Source organism: Rhinopithecus bieti, unplaced genomic scaffold, assembly GCF_001698545.2.
Source record: "Rhinopithecus bieti isolate Rb0 unplaced genomic scaffold, ASM169854v2 scaffold_15339, whole genome shotgun sequence".
In the NCBI taxonomy this organism is placed as follows: domain Eukaryota; kingdom Metazoa; phylum Chordata; class Mammalia; order Primates; family Cercopithecidae; genus Rhinopithecus; species Rhinopithecus bieti.
Window position 1 is genome coordinate 266,879 of NW_016808089.1, and position 18,535 is coordinate 285,413.

Here is an 18,535-nt window from a genome sequence, read left to right on the forward strand (position 1 = left end):
GAGACACTACAGGAAAATGACAAGAGGAATCTCAGTTTTTCAAAAAGAAGTCACCAGAAGGTTCCCTTATATAGGAAGTTTACCTATGAAAAAATGATTCTTGATATATAAAAAATTCATTTTTCACACAACTTTTAGGGAAAACATCCATTGTACTAAGTAGGGTACACATATCGAATTTGGAGGGAAACTAATGTTTCTAACCTGAAAATCCAATTTGTCTTTGGATTAATGAATTAAAGAACTCTTGAATACTTTCCCTTAAAGCACATATATTAGTTCATTGTAATACCTGGGAAATTCATGTGTCATAAAAGTAGAAGCCAGCTGTGGGTCTTCTATAAATTGTAGTGCTTTAAATGAAACCACACTAGACCCAAGGTCAGGAGACCTGGAATTGAGGCTGGGCCCCACCGCTGACTCACTGTGTGACCTTGTATATAAGTTATTTGACCTTTCTGGGCCTCAGCTTCCTCATGAGTGAAATGAGAGAGGTTGGTCCCTTTCAGCTCTAACATTCCAAGACTGCAGATAAATATAGAAATAAGATAAATACAACAATCTAGAAATAAGAAGTATTCCCCAAAGTAAGCTTTGGAGTCAGTAGAAAAAAGTAGCAATGAAATATAATAAAAAGAATAAAATTTTAACCACTAGCCGGGGTAAATATATCTCATTTAAAAATGAATGAAAAGGTTTGTAATTGACAATTCATCAGAAGACCTCAGAACACACATATATTGATATTTCTTCGCCATGATACACATGGGGGAAGGAATGAATTTGAGGTGACTTGTACAATGAGCACAATGCTGCGTTTGCATGCATAACATTTTATAAAATTGGATGTTAGAAAAAGCTCAAGACCACCTAAGGAATAAATGTCTATAAAGCTTGGCATTACAAAGAGGCTGAGAGGGGTTAACTAGTTGTTCCAGTTCAGATTTTGTTTTGGAGTTCGTTGCTATCAAATTCCACTATTTAGGCAAAAATCTTAAAATCAAATCTACTTCTGCCAGAGCCTTACTGGAGAACAGCCACCATGGTGAAGACAGGTATTTAAGAGCTGGTAATACCAAACAAACCTAACACCTTTCCCTTTTTTTTCCATTTGTGAGTTTAAAAAATCTTTTTTTTTTTTAAACCCAAAGCAGGCCAGATGTGCTGGCTAAGTCAAATCAAAGATTTTGTAAGTTGAGCAATTTGTTGATCCAATATGGTAAGTTATCTTTTATTCTTTTTTGAGCATATGCACCGGAGTCCCATAAAACATGAGACTTCTCAATCTGATAATTTCTTAAAACCAAACAAACATATGCCTGACCAAAATAACAATATACACCTCTTGGCCAGAGACTGGTCATTATGATGAGAGCCAAAATCATGGTAAAGGTTGGAATCAGTTGGAGAGTGGTGGCTATAGTGATTCAGGGGCTTGAAGGAGTAACATCACTGGAATGTGCACACACACACACACTCTCTCTCTCTCTCTCTCTCTCTCTCTCTCTCTCTCTCTCTCTCCAGGGATGCTGCTGCTGCTGCTCCTGGAACTGCACTTTGAGAACCATTGGCCTAGATTTTGGGCTTTACTGAACAAAAGTATAATGCCCGTTTCACATTGCTCATTACTCATGCAAATGTCTTCTTGCTAATCTTATTAAAAACGCCCCAAATGTGTGTCTATAACTATTTACTATGTATTCCTCTGTAAATCTGTTTCAAAGTATTCTAAAACTTTGCTTATTTCATATTATGTTTATATCATTATACTTTTTGCTGCATTTTGACAAAGGCACTTCCTTATACCTCTTTCCCACTCTCTTGTCCTTTTAAATCCCTAATATCCTTGTCACTTGTAGCTGAAATACATGCAAAGGCTTTGAGGGGATTGGGGGCTCTGGTATAGATATAGTCTCATTTTCACACCAAGCTGGACTGATAGCCCATAACAGAGATGAAGCAGGGAAAGCAGAAGCTTGTAAAGGTAAGCTTATTGGAGGTAAAGTTGTACCTCCAATAAGATTAATAATCACCACCAATACTGGACAACTGACATTGACAGGACATGGATTGGACAGTTTCACCTTTCACAAACAGGACATATTTTCACAGACTCTTTAAATCCTTGTGTTCTTTACTCAAATGGTAAGTAGTATTAATTCCATTTATGTAAAAATGTCAATGTACAATATGAATGATCTAGACCTTCTCAGTGGCTTTTAGTAGCCATTTCTGAGAGTCCCTTGGTAGTAACCATATTGAATAGCATTGGGTATCAGGACAATTTAATTGACCATCCGCTAGTAACTCAAATGATTCCAGGCAATTAAGATATTTTCTATATTCTGGAGTTAGGCATCAGGGAATTTGGCCTTTCCATGGTGAAAAATACACTTCTACAACGAGTTGATGCCTAACATTCTGCAAGTAGAACTTCATTCCTTTGGCTTAAGGCTTTTCCCTTGTTAAAATGCAACTGACCCTCAAAAGAGGTAGCATTAAGCCTTATAATCTCAAAGTAAATGAATGTATCCCTTTCCTGAGAGCATGTTTTTCTTAGAGAGGAGGAGAAGGAAGTAGGAGGCACTGAGGAGAGTTGGTGCTGGGAAGCGAGGTTTGGGAGAATGGAGCAGAAAGAGGAGAGGGAGGATCCTGGTGACAGACCTCCAACTCAGTCACTCTTTTGTTGAAGGGCTGGCCCTGGGAGCATCCCTGCTGAAATGGGTGTTAAATTGCCACCTGGAGCATATTACTTAGAAATCAACTATGTTTTCCGATATTAACACTACTAAAGATTCTTTAATGTATAGGCACACAAAGACTTACAGCAATGGAAAAATAGGTAGCAATAAAATATTTGGTGCAACAAGAGACAGGGAGTTAACCCCCCACCCCAAATCAGAAGGACTATACTTGTTCATAGGAAGAAGATAAACTGATATTACTTTAAAGAGTGCAAATCACAGGGCTGGGACGAGGGTAAGGCACTTGCATGGCCCTGAGAGTGGGCACCTCTTTGAATTTTGCGCCCTAGGCGCCTCGCTCACCTCACCCTAGTCCTGGCCCTAGCAAATCATATTAAAGCGAAAGCTCACCATTGTGTCACAGACTTGATAATGAAAGGCAGAACGAGTGAGGAACAGAGCACTGACCGTGAACTCATCTTTTTCCTGACTTGTTCATTGATGAGGAAGAGGGCAGGTGCATGGACAGATCTGCTTAGACTGACAGGTACAGAGAGACTGCAATCGGGTCTGTGTTGTCCAGATAGTTACACTGGATGTCAGGTGCAATGCTCGTTAGGAGAACCTGGTAGGATCTCCTCTGTCTGCACATTCAAGGTAATTTATCCAGATCAACTGGTCAGTTTGTGTTCATTAAGCTAAAATTTTTTATTTTGCTTCCTGTTGTCTCGCTTCCTTTATGGGTGAGTTGTTGTGCTAGGGATGCAGTTCATGGGATTTGGGACTGAGGGATAAGTTGGGGCCGGTGCGGGAGGCCCAGTCAGGAGCTGAGGCAGGCCAAGTAGTGCAGGATAAGGAGAGGAGATACCAGCAAAGCTTGCTATTGTACTATTAATAACTATCCTCAAAAACATGTACTGACTACCCACCAAATGCAAAGCATCCTTGGTTAACAATTAACCTCCTCCCCTGGGGATGGTGACTAGATCAAAGTCAGGCTAGCAGAGCCATCTGTTGCTACTGATTGGAATGGGGAGGAAAAAAGAGGATAGGGACAACTTGAAATGGAAGCTGACCTCCTAGGGCCAACTTCATTTCACTCAAATCTCTTCTCTATTCCACCTTCAAAAATCATTATCATTATTATTTGTACTAGTAATCGAAGTAGTGCTGGGTTCTCTGTAAGCCTTTCTGAGAGGGGCTTTCAGCCTCTCTTCTCCAGTCTCAGCAGAGCAAGTGCAGAAGGCAACAAACATTGTGGTAAATGCCTGGGTGGGAGAGAGAGTGGTGTTATGATAATCAAAGGTAGGAGAGAGGTTGAGTGTTAGGAGTGGGGAAGATGCTTGGTGTTCTGTTAATTAGTTATTAGTAGAAGTTTTACAGTTTGGTTGTTTATTTGGGACTATGTTTACCTGTTGCAAAATATTAAACGAGGCCAGGCGCGGTGGCTTACCCCTTTAATCCCAGCACTTTGGGAGGCCAAGGCAAGAGGATCGCTTGAGCCCAGGAGTTCAAGACCAGCATGGGCAACATAGCAAGACTCCCATCTTTACAAAAAATTAATTTGAAAAATTAAATGAATACTTCCAGTCTTAAATGTCCTCTCTGACCATATGATTTCTGCCCCAAATCCTCTTGTGCTAATGGGAACACCACTGGGTGGGCCACAGTGATGATCTAGAAGATATCCTAAGAATTCCAGGCATATAGAGTATTGTAGAGGAAAGCAAGACTAAAGGTAATTGACAAGCATAAAGGTGTCTGAGCATTCAGCTTCAGAATCTTTTGGGAAAACCTCCAGAGGTAGCAAGGTGAGGGGAGAGGCAAGACCCATTAGAAATAGTAAACAAGAAACTTCCAGGAAAGTCAACAGAAGTAACAAGGCCTATACTATGTGAGTCCCATACTCAGCTTTAACGTTCAACCAGTCATAATGGTTCCCAAGGAGCAGACCCTGGTGTCCTTTCACTTTTGCTAAGCAAAAGCACAAACGCTCCTTCAGTTACTACAGAGGAAAATGTTTGTTTTTTGGAATTCTAAGTCTGGAGCAGACAAAGGTGGCATTCATATATAAACTGAGGCCAGGGATGAATTGATTTTATTTCAGGCAAAATCCCTGAAATTTCGAATTTGGTTAAGACCTTCACACCAAGTAGTTCTAGTACTTTCAAAAGCAACTGGGCCTTGCTGTTTATTATTTTAAGTGTCAAAGTGCTGGTTGCAAGGGAGTTGGTGGGCCTGGCCTGTTTCCAGAAGTCTCAGATTCAGAACTATAACAACAAAGGGCCTAGGCCTAGGGCTTCTCTTGTGAGAGGCCCAAGTTTTCTCAGTACTTAGTGTGGTTTTTCAGCTGCTCTGTCCATCTGGAGTGTGGGCAGTTGAGCTAAGAGGTGGCTTCTCATTGGGCAATACAACCTATCAAAGTTGAGAACTGCTTGTCTCTGGAACTCTTACTGCATCCTCCAGGAGGTTGACCATTGAATCTATTGGGTGGGGAGTGAAGTAGGAAGGGGCTGGGGAACTGTCTTTGTGAAGCAGGCTACAATTTCATTTGACTGTTCTTTTTGCCTCTTGAAGACAGTAGACAATTAACTTTCCATCATTGGTCAGCAGGTTTTCTTTGCTCAATGCTTTGTCTTCCTCCCAAACCTCCCAGAAATCAGGCATACAAAAATCAAATGAATCACTGCTCTTGCTCTGCTTAGAAAATTGAGCTGACAAGAATAGTTAGTGCCTATAAGCTTCGTGGGGGGTGGGGACAGGGAGGGGTCGCAATGATTATTCTGAAGCTCTTTCAGTATGCTATTTACCCAGGTTCTTATGCTCTCCCCCAGCAAGGTTAATTGAAAGCTGGTCAAACACAGAACCTAAATGGCAAAAAGTAGCCCTTTTGTGTGTATGTGTGTGGTGTGTGTGCATTATGGGCCATAGCAACTGGCAAGACTGCCTTTTAGATTTTGGATAGATCCTTTTAGTTTATATGTTCTTGGTTTTTGGAACAGAGTCGGACTTCCTTTAAACAAAACCAAACCACCACAAACCATGACCTGAATTGACTGGTGGGGGGCAAGATGCACTTACTTTCTATTCTCCTTGAGCCTTTGATGACGCTGTTCCTTCAGTTAATTACTTCCTGTAATGAATGTTATATACAAATGAAATGAGAGTTCTTAGAATGCAGCATGAGCTGGGCACAGATCCTGGCTATCGCTGTTGACAGACACATGGAGGATCTCAAGGTGCACTTGTGAGTTACCTCGGCTAGATCTGAGTGAACAAATGGCTGTCTTGTTTGTTGGTCAAACTTGGTTCATTCGAAGCAACCCAGTCCTGGTCTTTTCTAGCTAATGGGAGTTGCGAGGGGGGTGGGGGATGTCTATATGTTTATTGAAACTTATCACCCTGATCTCCGGTAGACAATCAAACTGAAAAAGGCATTAAGTTTCAGGATGGAGTCACAGTCATATTCTGCACCACAAAAGCCATCCAATCAACCCCATGCCGAAATAAGTGCACCCTGCAAACCTCTCACAAGTGCAGGGGAAAGCTAAACTGTGGTTGAGGAGGCATCAGAGTCTTTCTATGTTTGCACACAGGGCCATCAGAGCCTCCCTAGGAAAGTGAATAATGAGCAATGGCATCCTATGCCCCCCAGGTTTGGCAGCCTCCAATCTGCTCTCACCCTGCACTCCTCAGTGACAGGAGCCAGGGATGGAGCAGCCGGGTTATTGAATTGAAAAAGTGGCACATGTGCCCTGGCATCTGAAAATTTCTTCTTAGTTAGTGCACACCACTGGGGGAAAATAAGAAGAAACTCGGTAGTCAGTCATGACAAGCTTATAAGTATGAAAACATAAAAATGTCTGAAGATGATTAAGTGCCAGATGATTTTAGCTCTAGATGAAGTAGCCTCTCTCCTGCTGTCCAGAATGTGAGTTAATGTAAAGGAAATGTAGGCTCTGTTGTTATTCCCATGGTTCTGTTTAAAGACCCTTTCTCTTCCCTCTTCTCTACTCAAGTTTAGTAAGTAAATCCTGCTTGTTGAGCCCAGGGCTTAGGTACTGGGGTTATCGGTGGTTTCATAGTCTTTTGAAAATTGTGCAATAATTCTCCGAGCCAGTGGGTTAGTGGTCTTCAGCAGTTCAGCTGCTGAGGGACGAGACCTTGGAGTTGCCTTACTTCCCTTCTTCTGTAGCAAGGCCTTGAAATCGTCATTTCTGCCAGCATCTAGGTTGGCACTGCTGCCTGACCCTGTGGTGGCGGTAGACTCACTGATTGGAGACTCAGCTGTGTTCTTTATTGGTGAGTGGGAACTTGTTCTGCCACCCACAAAGGCCTCACCAGGTTCCTTCCAGCCGAGCAGCTTCCTTTTGGACCTAGATAAGAGAAAGTTTGGTTTGAGTGAGTTCATGCAGCAGACATTTACCAGTGCTTCACAGGCCCCCATGCCTGTGACACAATCCAGGCGGCAGCCCTTTAAGCACCCGTATTGATCTGCTTTCTCTCTCTCTCACCTCAGAGACCCTTGTTGGGCCCTCCCGTCCCCACATTCCTTTCAATGCCCCCAGCTGGAGTCACTTGTCCTGTGCCTGTAGCCTCAGTCCTGCCCAGGTTCTGGGACCAAGGACGAATTTCAGGAGTCAAGGCTAGTAGCTCAGTGACTCTGAATCAGGACAGCCTGGGGACTGAGCCTGTTCTAGACTGGTGGTCTAGCTCCAATAATAAGACTCTTCCCAGTTTTCTTGTCACTGAAACCCTGCCTTGTAATCCTGTCCAATAACTGGTCCCCATCTTGTTCCTCTTTGCCTAAGTTCCTGTTTTGATATGCTGCCTGGTGCCCCACTTCACCTCTTGATGGGATTTTTTTGGTACAAGGAATTCTGTGAAGGGTTAAATGTCTCTGACTATAGACAGAGCTAAGAGAGAGCAGATGAAGCCACAATAGGCCAAGTGGTTGCTAAGAGACGAGGGGCCTCTCACTCGGCACCTGGTCCTCCTCTCCTCTCCCTTCCTCCACTTTACCCAACGATGTCAGTGAATTTGAGATTCAAGGCCCTGGACTGCGCTCACATATGTGGGTATCTGAACTTAGCCTCCAGGTGCAATTCTAATGGCTGCTTAGAGGTAGCAGTTTTTTCTTACTTTTAATTTTTTTCTTTTCTTTTACAATTAGGATTTCAATGTGGAATAGCAGTTTTCTTTAAGTACAAAAAGGGAAGGCAATTGCAATTAGAATTAAGGAAACTGGTGCAAACCTGTGTATCACAGTAAATAAATCTTCAGTTGTGCGTGAAGCCACAAACACGTCATCATCATCCTCCACAATCCATTCGGCTGTTTTATCACTGATTAAACTTTTTTCTTCGGTGCCTGGTTCCACAGAACTCCCTAGACATAAAAAACCAAAAGGAATGAGTTTGACCACAATAGATAGGACAAAGTACATTCTCATATGTTATTTCATTTGATGGTCAAAGCAACTCTGTGAGGGCAGCAGGGTGGAGATTTTTAATATCTCCGTTTTGCAGAGGAGGAACATGTGAAGTTCAGAAGCTTAATGATTTGCCCAAGGTGAAGTGAGTGGTGAAGATCAGCATGGGTCCCTATTCTCTCATGCCTTTGTCATTATAACGGGTGGCCCGAGCATTCTCTTGTTTTAAACACTGTATATAATTTCTCTAAATGAAGGAGCTGGGAATGATCTAAAGTACTGACTCCCACCCAGTGGGTTAGAGTGGAACCTACTTGAATCTCAGAGGGGAGACTGTGGAGTCTGAGGAAGCGTTTTCTACAACTACCTGGGGCTTTGATTTATTTGCTTGGCTTAGTCATGATTGACTCATACTGAAAGTAAAAATCCGCATATAGAAGGCCATGAGATTTCAATTTTTGGTGTTAAGGGTTCAGAGAAGAATGAGAAACATGGATGAACACTGACAACATTAAGCTAAGTGGAATAAGCCAGTCACAAAAAGACAAATACTGTATGATTCCACTTATATGAGGTGTCTAGAGTCAAATTCATAGAACCAGAAAGTAGAATGGTGGTTGGAGGGAGGAATCTGGGGGGAGGGAGAAAGAGGAGTTGTTGTTTACTGGGTACAGAGTTTCAGTTTTGCAAGATGAAAGGAGTTCGGGAGATTGGTTGCTTAACAATGTGAATGTGCTTAACACGAATGAACTGCATACTTAAAAATGGTCAAGATGGTAAATGTTATGGGTATTTTACCACAATTAAAACAAAGAGAGACAGAAAAAGAAAGGATGAGAAACATTACGTATTACATTTTATGGTTCCAGGAAGAGCCAAAGAAGTCAAACCACCCAAGAAAATGAGCTCCCTTTCCTCCAGAAGGCACAAAGAGAGGCTGCTGGTGGCAACATATTCCATTGTTTCAGATGGCTCCAAGCCTGCCATAGCACATGAACTCAGTCTGGTGGGGTATTGAGTCTCATGTAGGGAATTAAACTCAGTGCAGCCAGTGAAAAGTACTGTACAGTGAGGTGGAGGAGTAGTTCCCATGATAGGATGCACGCTTGGCTAGGGACGTGGGATGCTGAAGTCCTAGGGTGCTAGAACCTAGTTTGATTTCATTATCTCAGCACTAGGGATTTAGAGGGGAGAGTGGCCTAAACTGGGCCTTGGAGATCTGCCTCGGGCTAATCTTGATCTCAAGGGCAGTAAGGCCAGCCCGTGGTTCCTATTTAGAGTAACCCAAACCCTCAAGCGGTGCCCGCACTGACTTGGGATCAGGATAATTATTCTGGGGCATCTGCTTCCATCTCTGGCACTTCATTCTCACCCTCATCTCTCCTGTGACTGAAGGAAAAAGCCAACAGACAGTTTACTAACCCAGAGGGCTTGCCTCCCTTTCACTGTCAGCCTGAGGAGTTGAAGTCACCCTTTGACCAAGTGATTGCAGGTCATCGCTGGTGGGGGGACACTTGGCGTCTTCCTCCAGGGTGATGATGGGGCTGAGAGGCAGCCTTGGTTCTGCCACATAGGCCTCCATTTGAGCTATGGGAGAAGTGAGAGGCAGGTACAGCATGCTGGGTTTTTTTGGTACGGGAGGTGGAATCTTGCCTTTCTTTTTCTCAGCTTCTTCCTGGCTCTGGAGGCTAATTCTTTCAGGCAGGGCCCTCATCTTGGGGCCCTCGTCCTCCACACTTCCCTGGGGAGGCTGCTGTGTTCCTAAGAAAGCACCAGAGGAACTGGCAAAAGGCGTGAAAACAAGAGATGAGGGTGCTGTTGACTCCCCTGGGCTTCTGCCATCTGGGAAGCTGGAGGACTTTGGTTTCCGCACTACCGTGTAGCTGTCTTGAGGGAGTGGTCTCACATGTTGAATTGAGCTCCTGGGGGGCATAGCCAAGGTTGGTGAAGTTAGCGCATACTCCTCGGGAACAGATGGTGGCTTGTGGACCAAGCTTGGAGGCCTCCGGGCCACCGGAGGCTTCTCAGCTACGGGAGGTTTTGTCTTTCTCTCTGGCAAGGTGAAGACTTCTTCTGCTCTGGATTCCTCGGCACAGTCAGGGCTCTCAATGTCATCTTCCGGCTCAGACTTGCTGACCGACCTCAGGCGAACAGAACGTAGGTCGGACTGAGTAACCATAGGCATGATTGGCTGGTTGGGATTAGTTTTTTGGGCCAGCTTGACACCAAAATTTGTCTCTGAGTGGTGCCGACTCACCTTGGTTTTGCTTCGGATGGAGATACTCATCCCAGACAGATCCAGGTTGGGTGAAGAGGTCAGTGGTAGGTCAAATGATAGCCGTGACTTGGGAAATTTCTCCATTGGTGACGTCGGGGGTAGTGATGACTTCCTCTCAGGTACCACTGGACGTACCCGGACACTGCTGCTTGGAGGGGGTAAGTGGCCCAGGGTCAGGGACATGGAAACAGTAGGTGTTGGTGTCTCCGACTGGCTGGAGTAGCCACTGGAGGGTGACATCAGTCCAGGGGGCCTTCCCGGGGAGGATATCTCCCTGGCCTCCACTTCAATGGAGAGTTGGGAAGGTGTAGTGGCTCTGGAGGTGGAAGGCGAGGCAAGAGACTCTGAGCTGCCCTGAACTTGGGTGCACTCAATGACTGTGGTGCCAGTGGCAGTGCTGGAGCTGGACAGGGATTGGTAGGTGTCACCAGACTTCCAGTCAGTAAGATACCAGTGGTGGGAGAATTGTGTACCTTCTGGATCTTTGTGGTTTGGAACAGCTGGGTGACCCTGAGCATCTGGGTGGGACGAGTGATGTCCTTGGTGTTCCAAGGAGAGGCAAAGGCTCTTGGGCCTCTGGTCCTTGGGTAGTGCTGACCCACCTTCAGGCAAGAGGCCTGGCTCATCTTTGACCAGTGAGACACTGCGTGTGGGTGGGGAAGGCTTTTTTTTGGCCTTCCTAAGTGAGATACTCTTGGACCTCTGCCTTCTGTGCTGGGCCTCTTGCTGGGCACTAAGGGAGGCGATGTTGTCAGCACTGTTACTGCCCTCAGAGCTTGTACTGGCAAAAGGCAGGGCACAGGCCTCATTGGCCTTCTGCTCCTCATCATAGTCCACATCTGTGGTGCCTGAGTCTGTGGGCACAGACAGTGACCGCTCCCGGAATCTGCTGGCCCCGCCGGGGCCTGTCTCCAGCCTCGTGGTCCCACTGGTCAGAAGGCCAATCTTGGAGGGTCTTTCGGGCATGTGCCTTCGCTGAATAAGGTGCTCAGGGTAGCCAGCTGACCCACTGCATCCTGCTGGGTTATCACGAGCAACAAGGAGGGTAGCAGCCTCCTTAGGAACCAGAGGTGGGACTTTGTTTAGAGAGACCCAAGAATTCCCACAGGAAGGATTTTTCCCATTTTCATTCACTTGATTGCTCTGGCTGGTGGCACTTGGAGTCATGTAGGTAAAAGCATCTCCCTTCCAGGAAGTGGAGAAGGTTGATTCTGTAGGTCCATTGCAAGAACTGGGGACACTGTACACCATTCCCATGCTCTCCATGCCAGGAGGGTTTGGGCCACTCCGCGCCTGGTGAGGTTCGTCCGGCTCACTGGAAGGAGTTCTCAGTACTGGCGAGGTGAGACTTGGGAACCGAGCATCCTGACCAACTGCAACTCTTCCATGAACCCCTTCCGGAATTGAGTGACTGGGCCTGATGTCAGAGGTGGTAGAGTGGGCCACAATGCCTGCTGGGCTGTTGCTGTGACCTGGAGGAAATAAACACAGGACATGAGTGCTACAGCAAGGGATCTCCCACCAGCTGTTTTGAGACAGGAGCACCAACTTTTTTGCCAAGAAGCATTTGCCAACAGCTTGGTCAGAATTCCTTGGTTCTTCCCTTCCATGGATGAGGATGCTGGGGAAATTGGGTCCTTGCCCGTCACCCCACAGTGAGTCACATGGTGCCCTTGAATGGTCCAGATGGCTGCCAAATACTTTCCAGCTTTGATTATTCCTCTTAGAGCTGAAGTGTCATGTGGGATTACCTTGCATTTTCCCCATACTTTCACCCCAGGCTCATGAAACCATCACAGACCTCAGCATTCATCCATCCGGAGATGAGAGTAGAGGCTTCCGAACTAAGGACAGCATGGTGTGACATTTGGCTCCAGCAGTGACTCTGGAGTATGCCCAAACTGCAAAGCTAAGAGTCTGGTTGCATTGTTCGCATCAGTCACTTTTAAGCTTTGCAACATAAGAGGCTGAGGATAACCTACAGATGTGAGGAAAACGTTTGGATGTTCCAAATCCCCAAACGTTTTCTCATACACACAAACAATTAATACTGTCATGTCATTATTATTATTATAACTACTACTGCTATGAGAATTTGTAATAACAGCCACCATTTGTTGGACACTGACTATGTACCAGGAACATGGTAGGCAAGTTACATACAATAACGCTAGTCTTCATGCTAATTCCACCGGGTCGGTATCATTATCCCCAGTTTATAGATGAAGAAGCTGAGGCTCAGAGAGGTTATGTAACTTGGCCAAGGTCTCCCGGTCAGTAAGCGGAAAGACCAGGGCTCTTACCCTCCGCTATCTCCCTGGTCTGTGCTCCTGGCCAGCATTCGCTTAATGGTAGTAATGGTTCTGTTAAGATGATGGTAAGGATCCCTCTCTCCTCATCTATTTGCCTAAATTTGGCATATCTGGTTACATTACATTTATAATGGGAAACAATAATGTAATGGATTCATTAGCCCAGGAGACCTATTCTCCATATTCAGTTGACGCCCTTGACACGAGGCCCTTAGCTATTCTTAATTACCATATTGGCTTTTTCAGGACATCCGGAGGCCCCCTCCTCCACCCAATTATTCCTGTTCCCCATCACCACAGTACCACCTGGGTGGCAGGATTGGTGGGAGTGGGTAAGGGGAAGGGACTGGGGAATCAGCTGTGGTGGGGTCACCTTGGTCTCGTTGGGAAAAGTTAGAGAATCCAATAATGGTCCGCCTCCGCCTCAGGGTGGACTTGGGGTTCACGGCTGTCTCTGTGTTAAACAACGAATGTCGCAAACTTGCATGTTTATCAAACTGCTGCCCTGTAGCCAAAATAAAGACACTTGGGTGCATCCTGGTTTCTGTTTAAAGCACAGTGGAAATTGGCCTGAGAGAAGAGAATTATGGCAGTTGTGATGAGCATGAATAGCATCCAAGGCAGGTGGCACTTCTTCCCCATCTTTCCCAACTTGGCCCTGGGCATGCATGCTGGGTTTCCCAGGCTGCACCCAGGTTACCTGTAAGTCTTAGGTGTTTGGGGGCAGTGGTTTTCAACCCTGGGCTACATATTTAAATCAACTGGGCAGCTTTTGAAACTGCAACACCTGGACCTTACCCCAGAACACTGAAATCTCTGGGAGTAGGGCTCAGGTAGAAGCATTTTCTAGAAGTCTTCAAGTGATTATTCAGAGGTACAGCCAGGGGTGAGAACCACTGGTGTAGAGCAGCGGGCTGGGACTAGATGCTGCCTGACTGTGATCTTTTCTCAGAGAAGGTCTTTATATGGGCCAGGTGAGGCCAGTGTCTCCAAGAGGCTGCCCCACTGCCCTCCACCATCCAGGAAGATGCCTGATAGTCTGTCCTACAGTCTCCTGGTCACGTTTTACCAAAGCTGGCCCACAGCATGGTGATTGAGTTCTATTTCTTTCTCTTTCTCTCTCTCTCTCTTTTTTTCCTGGCACTGGCTTTTCAATTTAGGGAAATTATTGACACAGATTATAGTTATCACTTCATCTGGGTTACATGGTACTTTCAAAATACCTGTTAATTCAGTTTGTTTACTGATTTGATAATGTTTTCAAATTCAACGCAATTAAAATGGAAGATTTCCTCAATAATATGTCTTACTTAATATTATTTTAAAAAAAATTTTTAGAGCTCTATTTCTCTTAAAGTGCTAGGTCAGTCTTTGGGTGCTGGGAAATGGCTGGGTCAGAGTCAGGGCAAGGCAGGGTGGTGGGGCGAGGTCTGTGATTCCACCTCCCTTTCTCTCATTCAGCAGCTGGCTAGCCAGACCCTCCCCTGCCAGCCACACAGCTGCACACGTCCACAGACTCCTCAGCAAGTGGCTCTGTGGGCAAAGCTCAGGGACAGCCTCATCGAGAGGAAGACAGACATTTATTTATTTACTTAAAGACAAAGTCTCACCGTGACCCAGGCTGGAGTGCAGTGGCGCCATCTCAGCTCACTGCAACCTCTGACTCCTGGGGTCAAGCGATCCTCATACCTCGGCCTCCCGAGTAGCTGGGGCCACAGGTGTGTGCCACCACACCTGGCTATTTCTTTTGTATTTTTGGTAGAGATGGGGTTTCCCCATGTTGCCCAGGCTGGTCTTGAATTCCTGAGCTCAAAGGATCCACCCACCTCAGCCTCCCAAAGTGCTGGAATTACAGGCGTGAGCCACTGTGCCTGGCCAAGATAGACATTTAGACACAAAATGTTCAACATAATTTCTGGAGTCTTTCCTCATCAGCCCTCACTCCTTTCGGTATATTTCCCTAGGCTGTGGGCTCTATTTCCTGCCTCTGATTTTCTGAAATGATGCCAGTGACAGTGGAGGACCCCATATCCAGGGAGCACTGCCACGTGTGGCCAGAGCTGTCCTCATCATCTTTATCAACATTTTCCAGCAGAGCACAGGCTGGCGCTGGCTCACAGGACCCCTCTGATCCCTTTAGGTTACTGAGATCATGGTTTCATCATGCTGCTTGGCCCTATCTCCTTCTCAAATGACTGGCCCTCCTTCTCTTCCCCTTACAGCTGATGGAGTGTAGATCATGGATTAATAGTGAGCATGGTATAGTGTGCCACATGCCCCCAGAGCCACAGCCAGCTGGGCTACATATAATACATCATGTTCCCCACTCTCAAAGTTGTACTGGGTCCCCTTTTGATCTTTTTGGCCTTAGGACCTTTCTACCATTTCTTTTCTTGAAAACTTGCCAAACAAGTTGAGGAGGCCCACCTTGCTAGAAGATTAATGTCCAGTGAAAGTGCCACCAGGCCTTTGGTCTGTGCCCAGGTGTGATCCTCCCTTGTTACCACCAGCACTCCAAACCCTACTCTCCCGCTCCGACTCTTATCAGTGTACTCCAAACCCAGCTGTGGGCACAAGAAGTTGTCTTGCCCTGACCCAAACAGAACTCACAAACTTTAAGTTTCCATATGTGCTCTGAAGAGCACACAAGTTCATAAGGCTTTGAAGCTTTCTGTTAAGAAAATTTTGTTTGCTATCAAATGGTCTCAGGGTGGCAGTGCCAGGAGGGGTGAAGAAAGAGCAGCCAGCGCCCCTCTTCTGCATGCCTCCATTCCCTGGCAAGAGCCATGACCGTGACAGCGCAAGGTGAGCCGGTAGCAAAGAAAGTCTCACTTCCCTCCCCCAACACCCAGTGCATTGAAGAAGATGGTCTGTAGAGGCATGAAGGGAAGAAGGCGGTGCTAAGCAACTCTACCAGAGATGTTGATGGGCACAATGTCAGACTGCGTGGAGCAAGGCTGAGGCCACCGCTTCTCCTCTAGGATGGGCAGAGGGAAGAGGTTATTCCAGGCAGTTTGCTTGTCGGCTGTGGTAGACAGGCTCAGGGAGGCCTCGGGGGCCCTCACACCCTGGGTGGTAGTCTCATCCTCTCTCAGCTGCCGTTTTGTAGGCTGTTGGGAGAGAAGGTGATGGAAAGGGTGTATTCCTGCCCGGCGATGAGCCAGTGCCCATAGGGTGGCTGTTTAGGCTGGGTAGTTGGAGACTTCGTCTGGGAGGCAGGAAAGTGTGGACAGGCCGCCAGGCCAGGCACCTGCTGTGCAGGGCCCATCCCAGTGGGGCCTCAGGGTAGCTCTGCTGGTGAGCAGAGGTGAGCAGCTTCCAGTGGGTAACGTAAGCAGCTGGAGGTCTCCTGTCAGTGGGTGCATGCTGGCTCTCCCAGGTAGGGGATGAGGCAACTCACCATCAATACAAACTCCAGACGCCTGGCAGACTGGGGCCTTGGGTTGGGGGTGGGCTCAGTGGCCTCATCAGAAGAGCGGAAGGTCTGCCCCACAAGTCTGGCCTCCGAATACTGTTCCTCATATTCTTCTGAAAAATAGCACAGTGGAGACACACACTCTAGGGTGCCACGGCCAAGCGCTGGGCCGGAGAAGGGCCACGAGCCAGGGCTCCTGCTCTAGCTGCCAGGCCTGACTTGCATTTTCTTTAGGCTATTTCCAGGTGTTCGAGCCACTGGATTTGGAAATGGAAAAGTGCTTGCTTCCCAGGACCATGAGGGTCGAGGAGAAAAGAAAGTCAATAAATTCATGCTGTGGTGGTTTGGGGACCAAGCCCTTATCTCAATGACCCCACCTTGAGTGCTCAGTTACAAAAGAGGCTCAGAATGCAGACACCTTTTGCTACTTTGGACTGCAAGGTTCTCTCTTTGAAGCCCTGCAGCTCTTAAGGTTTTTTGCAACCCTACCAAGGAAATGACCTGCGTGAAGCAAGAAGAGATTTACACCAGGAAGTCCAATATGGAGTCTTCTTGGATGTCAAGAACTCTTACTTGAGTCTTTGTGGGCCGGGTTCCCTGCACCTTAGTCCCACTGTGAGTGGTGTCAGGTCTAGGAGGGCTAAGGTGAAGGAGAGGGAAGGAGGAGGTAACAGCACAAAAGAGGCAGAAGTTCAGCGGCATCATCAGTGAATAAGGATGCACAAGATTTGAATGGGGTTGATTGAAGCGATGAATTTGATGAATACATGAAGAAAGTGAGAGTAGAGAAGGGACATTCATGCTGTATGTACACTGAACAAAGACTCTTAGAATCATAGAGATTTGGGGTTGCTCTTGGGGTTCTTTGGTCCAACACCTCATTCTGTGCCCAGACTCCTTCCTCAGCAGCCCTTCTAGGTGCTTCTTCAGCCTCAGCGCACACACCTGCAGGAAAGGGGAGCTCCCTCCCTCCCAAGGCAGCTCATTTCTTCCACGGACAATTGGGGCTGTCAGGCGTGTCAGAAAGTTCTTCCTTATCTGGAGGTGGAATGTGCCTCCTTCTGGGTTTCCACCCACTGGTCCTAATTCTGCCATGGTAGCAACACAGAGCACATCAACCCTTTTTCTGCGTGGCAACTCCTTTGTTATCTGAACACCAGGCTCATGGTGTCCCTTGGCATCTTGCTTTTCGAAGGTTACCACTGCCCTGGTAGGGGGTGGGGGTTATGGCTGTCATCCCGTTGGTGGCCCATCAGCAGTTTTCTATTCGCCATTAGAGTTAACCTTTATTAGTATGGATAAAGGAGCGCTGACAAGACCTCTTTTCATGCTTAACATCCACTGAGCACCTCTTGGCAGGTGGGGAGGGAATCCAGCCTTGTGCCAGGTGCTTCTGGAAACCCCAGGGTAGTAAGATGTGATTCTTTACATGGAGAAGCTCAGGCTGGTTAGGAGGACAAAATAGGTGACCCCTGGGTGCTGTGTATTGGGCTTACTTTGGTGAGGCAGTAGCTATCCAGGGGCGGTTATTGTAAGAGCAGAGTGAGTGAAGCCCAGAGTGGGAGATCCTGCAGATGCCCCCTTTGTCTTCTGGTGCCAGCATCCCAAAGGCATGGGCGATGTGGCAAGAGGGTGACTGGAGGGAATGTGGGCCCACATTGTGGGAGTCTCCCACCCAGCTCTCGGTGAATGGTATGACTTATGGCCCTGCCTCAGTCTCTGTCATTGTTTCCCCATGGGCTACTGAGCTGAAAAAAGGGGGTGGGGATGGGGGGAAACAGCCCTGGAAATAGCCTCTTTCAGAATCATTAGGCTGAAAGGTGAAAGCTGGAAACTGCTTTGTCGATTGTTTTTAAACTGTTCTCTCTTTTTATCTTGCTGGTCCCTGTCCTCTTTCTTCTTTGCCTCCCTCCTGCCGCTGCGCATCTCGCCTCTGGGCTCCGGCCGCAGCCCCCCTCCCTCTCGGTACCTTGCAACAGGCTCTGGAGATTGAGCTGCGCCTCGCGAAGCAGCTCCTCTACATTCGGGGGCCTGCCCGAGGAGAGGAACACGTTCACTGGCTGTCGCCATGACGACCTCGAGTGGGCAGTCGCTGTCGCATTTTCCCGACCCGAGTTAGCTGCAGCTAGGGAAGGAGAGAGTCAGTGAGAGGCGCAGGCGAGCTGGAGGGGAGCGGCGCGCGGCGGCCAGTGGGCGACCGCAGTTCCCCAAGGCCCGCCCCTGCGTGGGGCGGGGGGAGTGCGAGGCTGCGCTTAAAAGGCGGGGAATCCGCGACCGCAAGATTTTTCCTCGACAGAGCCTGCTGCAGTCCGCTCCCTCCCGCTCCGCTCGCCCCTGCCCGCCCGCCCGGTCGCCGCCGCCACCGTGTCGCCCGCATCTTCCGCCTGGCGCCTCCGGGCCCCGTGCCGCCGCCCG

The 18,535-nt window shown here is 47.4% G+C and overlaps 2 protein-coding genes across 5 annotated transcripts in view; both read right to left on the bottom strand.

The window, feature by feature from the left end:
- Window positions 1–5,876, bottom strand: part of LOC108537789 (TPT1-like protein) — a 15,856-nt gene extending 9,980 nt beyond the window's left edge. Inside the window, exon 1 of the mRNA XM_017885500.1 lies at window positions 5,766–5,876. The gene's annotated coding sequence lies outside the window, so the exon portion shown is untranslated. The remainder of the gene's footprint in view (window positions 1–5,765) is intronic.
- Window positions 5,877–6,715: 839 nt separating this feature from the next.
- The window catches only part of NHSL2 (NHS like 2), a 77,818-nt gene continuing 65,998 nt past the window's right edge, over window positions 6,716–18,535 (bottom strand). For 2 of the 4 annotated variants that reach the window (XM_017885497.1, XM_017885498.1), the window contains exons 2-4: window positions 9,538–11,865; window positions 7,940–8,072; window positions 6,716–7,060 (exon numbers count right to left, since the gene is read on the bottom strand). In XM_017885497.1, coding sequence (XP_017740986.1) covers window positions 6,739–7,060; window positions 7,940–8,072; window positions 9,538–11,865 — 2,783 coding nt within the window. In that variant the 3' untranslated portion in view covers window positions 6,716–6,738. Of the gene's footprint in view, window positions 7,061–7,939; window positions 8,073–9,532; window positions 11,866–13,078; window positions 13,211–15,619; window positions 15,816–16,105; window positions 16,234–18,089; window positions 18,246–18,535 lie in introns of those variants that run through there. The other 2 variants (XM_017885495.1, XM_017885496.1) reach the window with 2 other exon arrangements.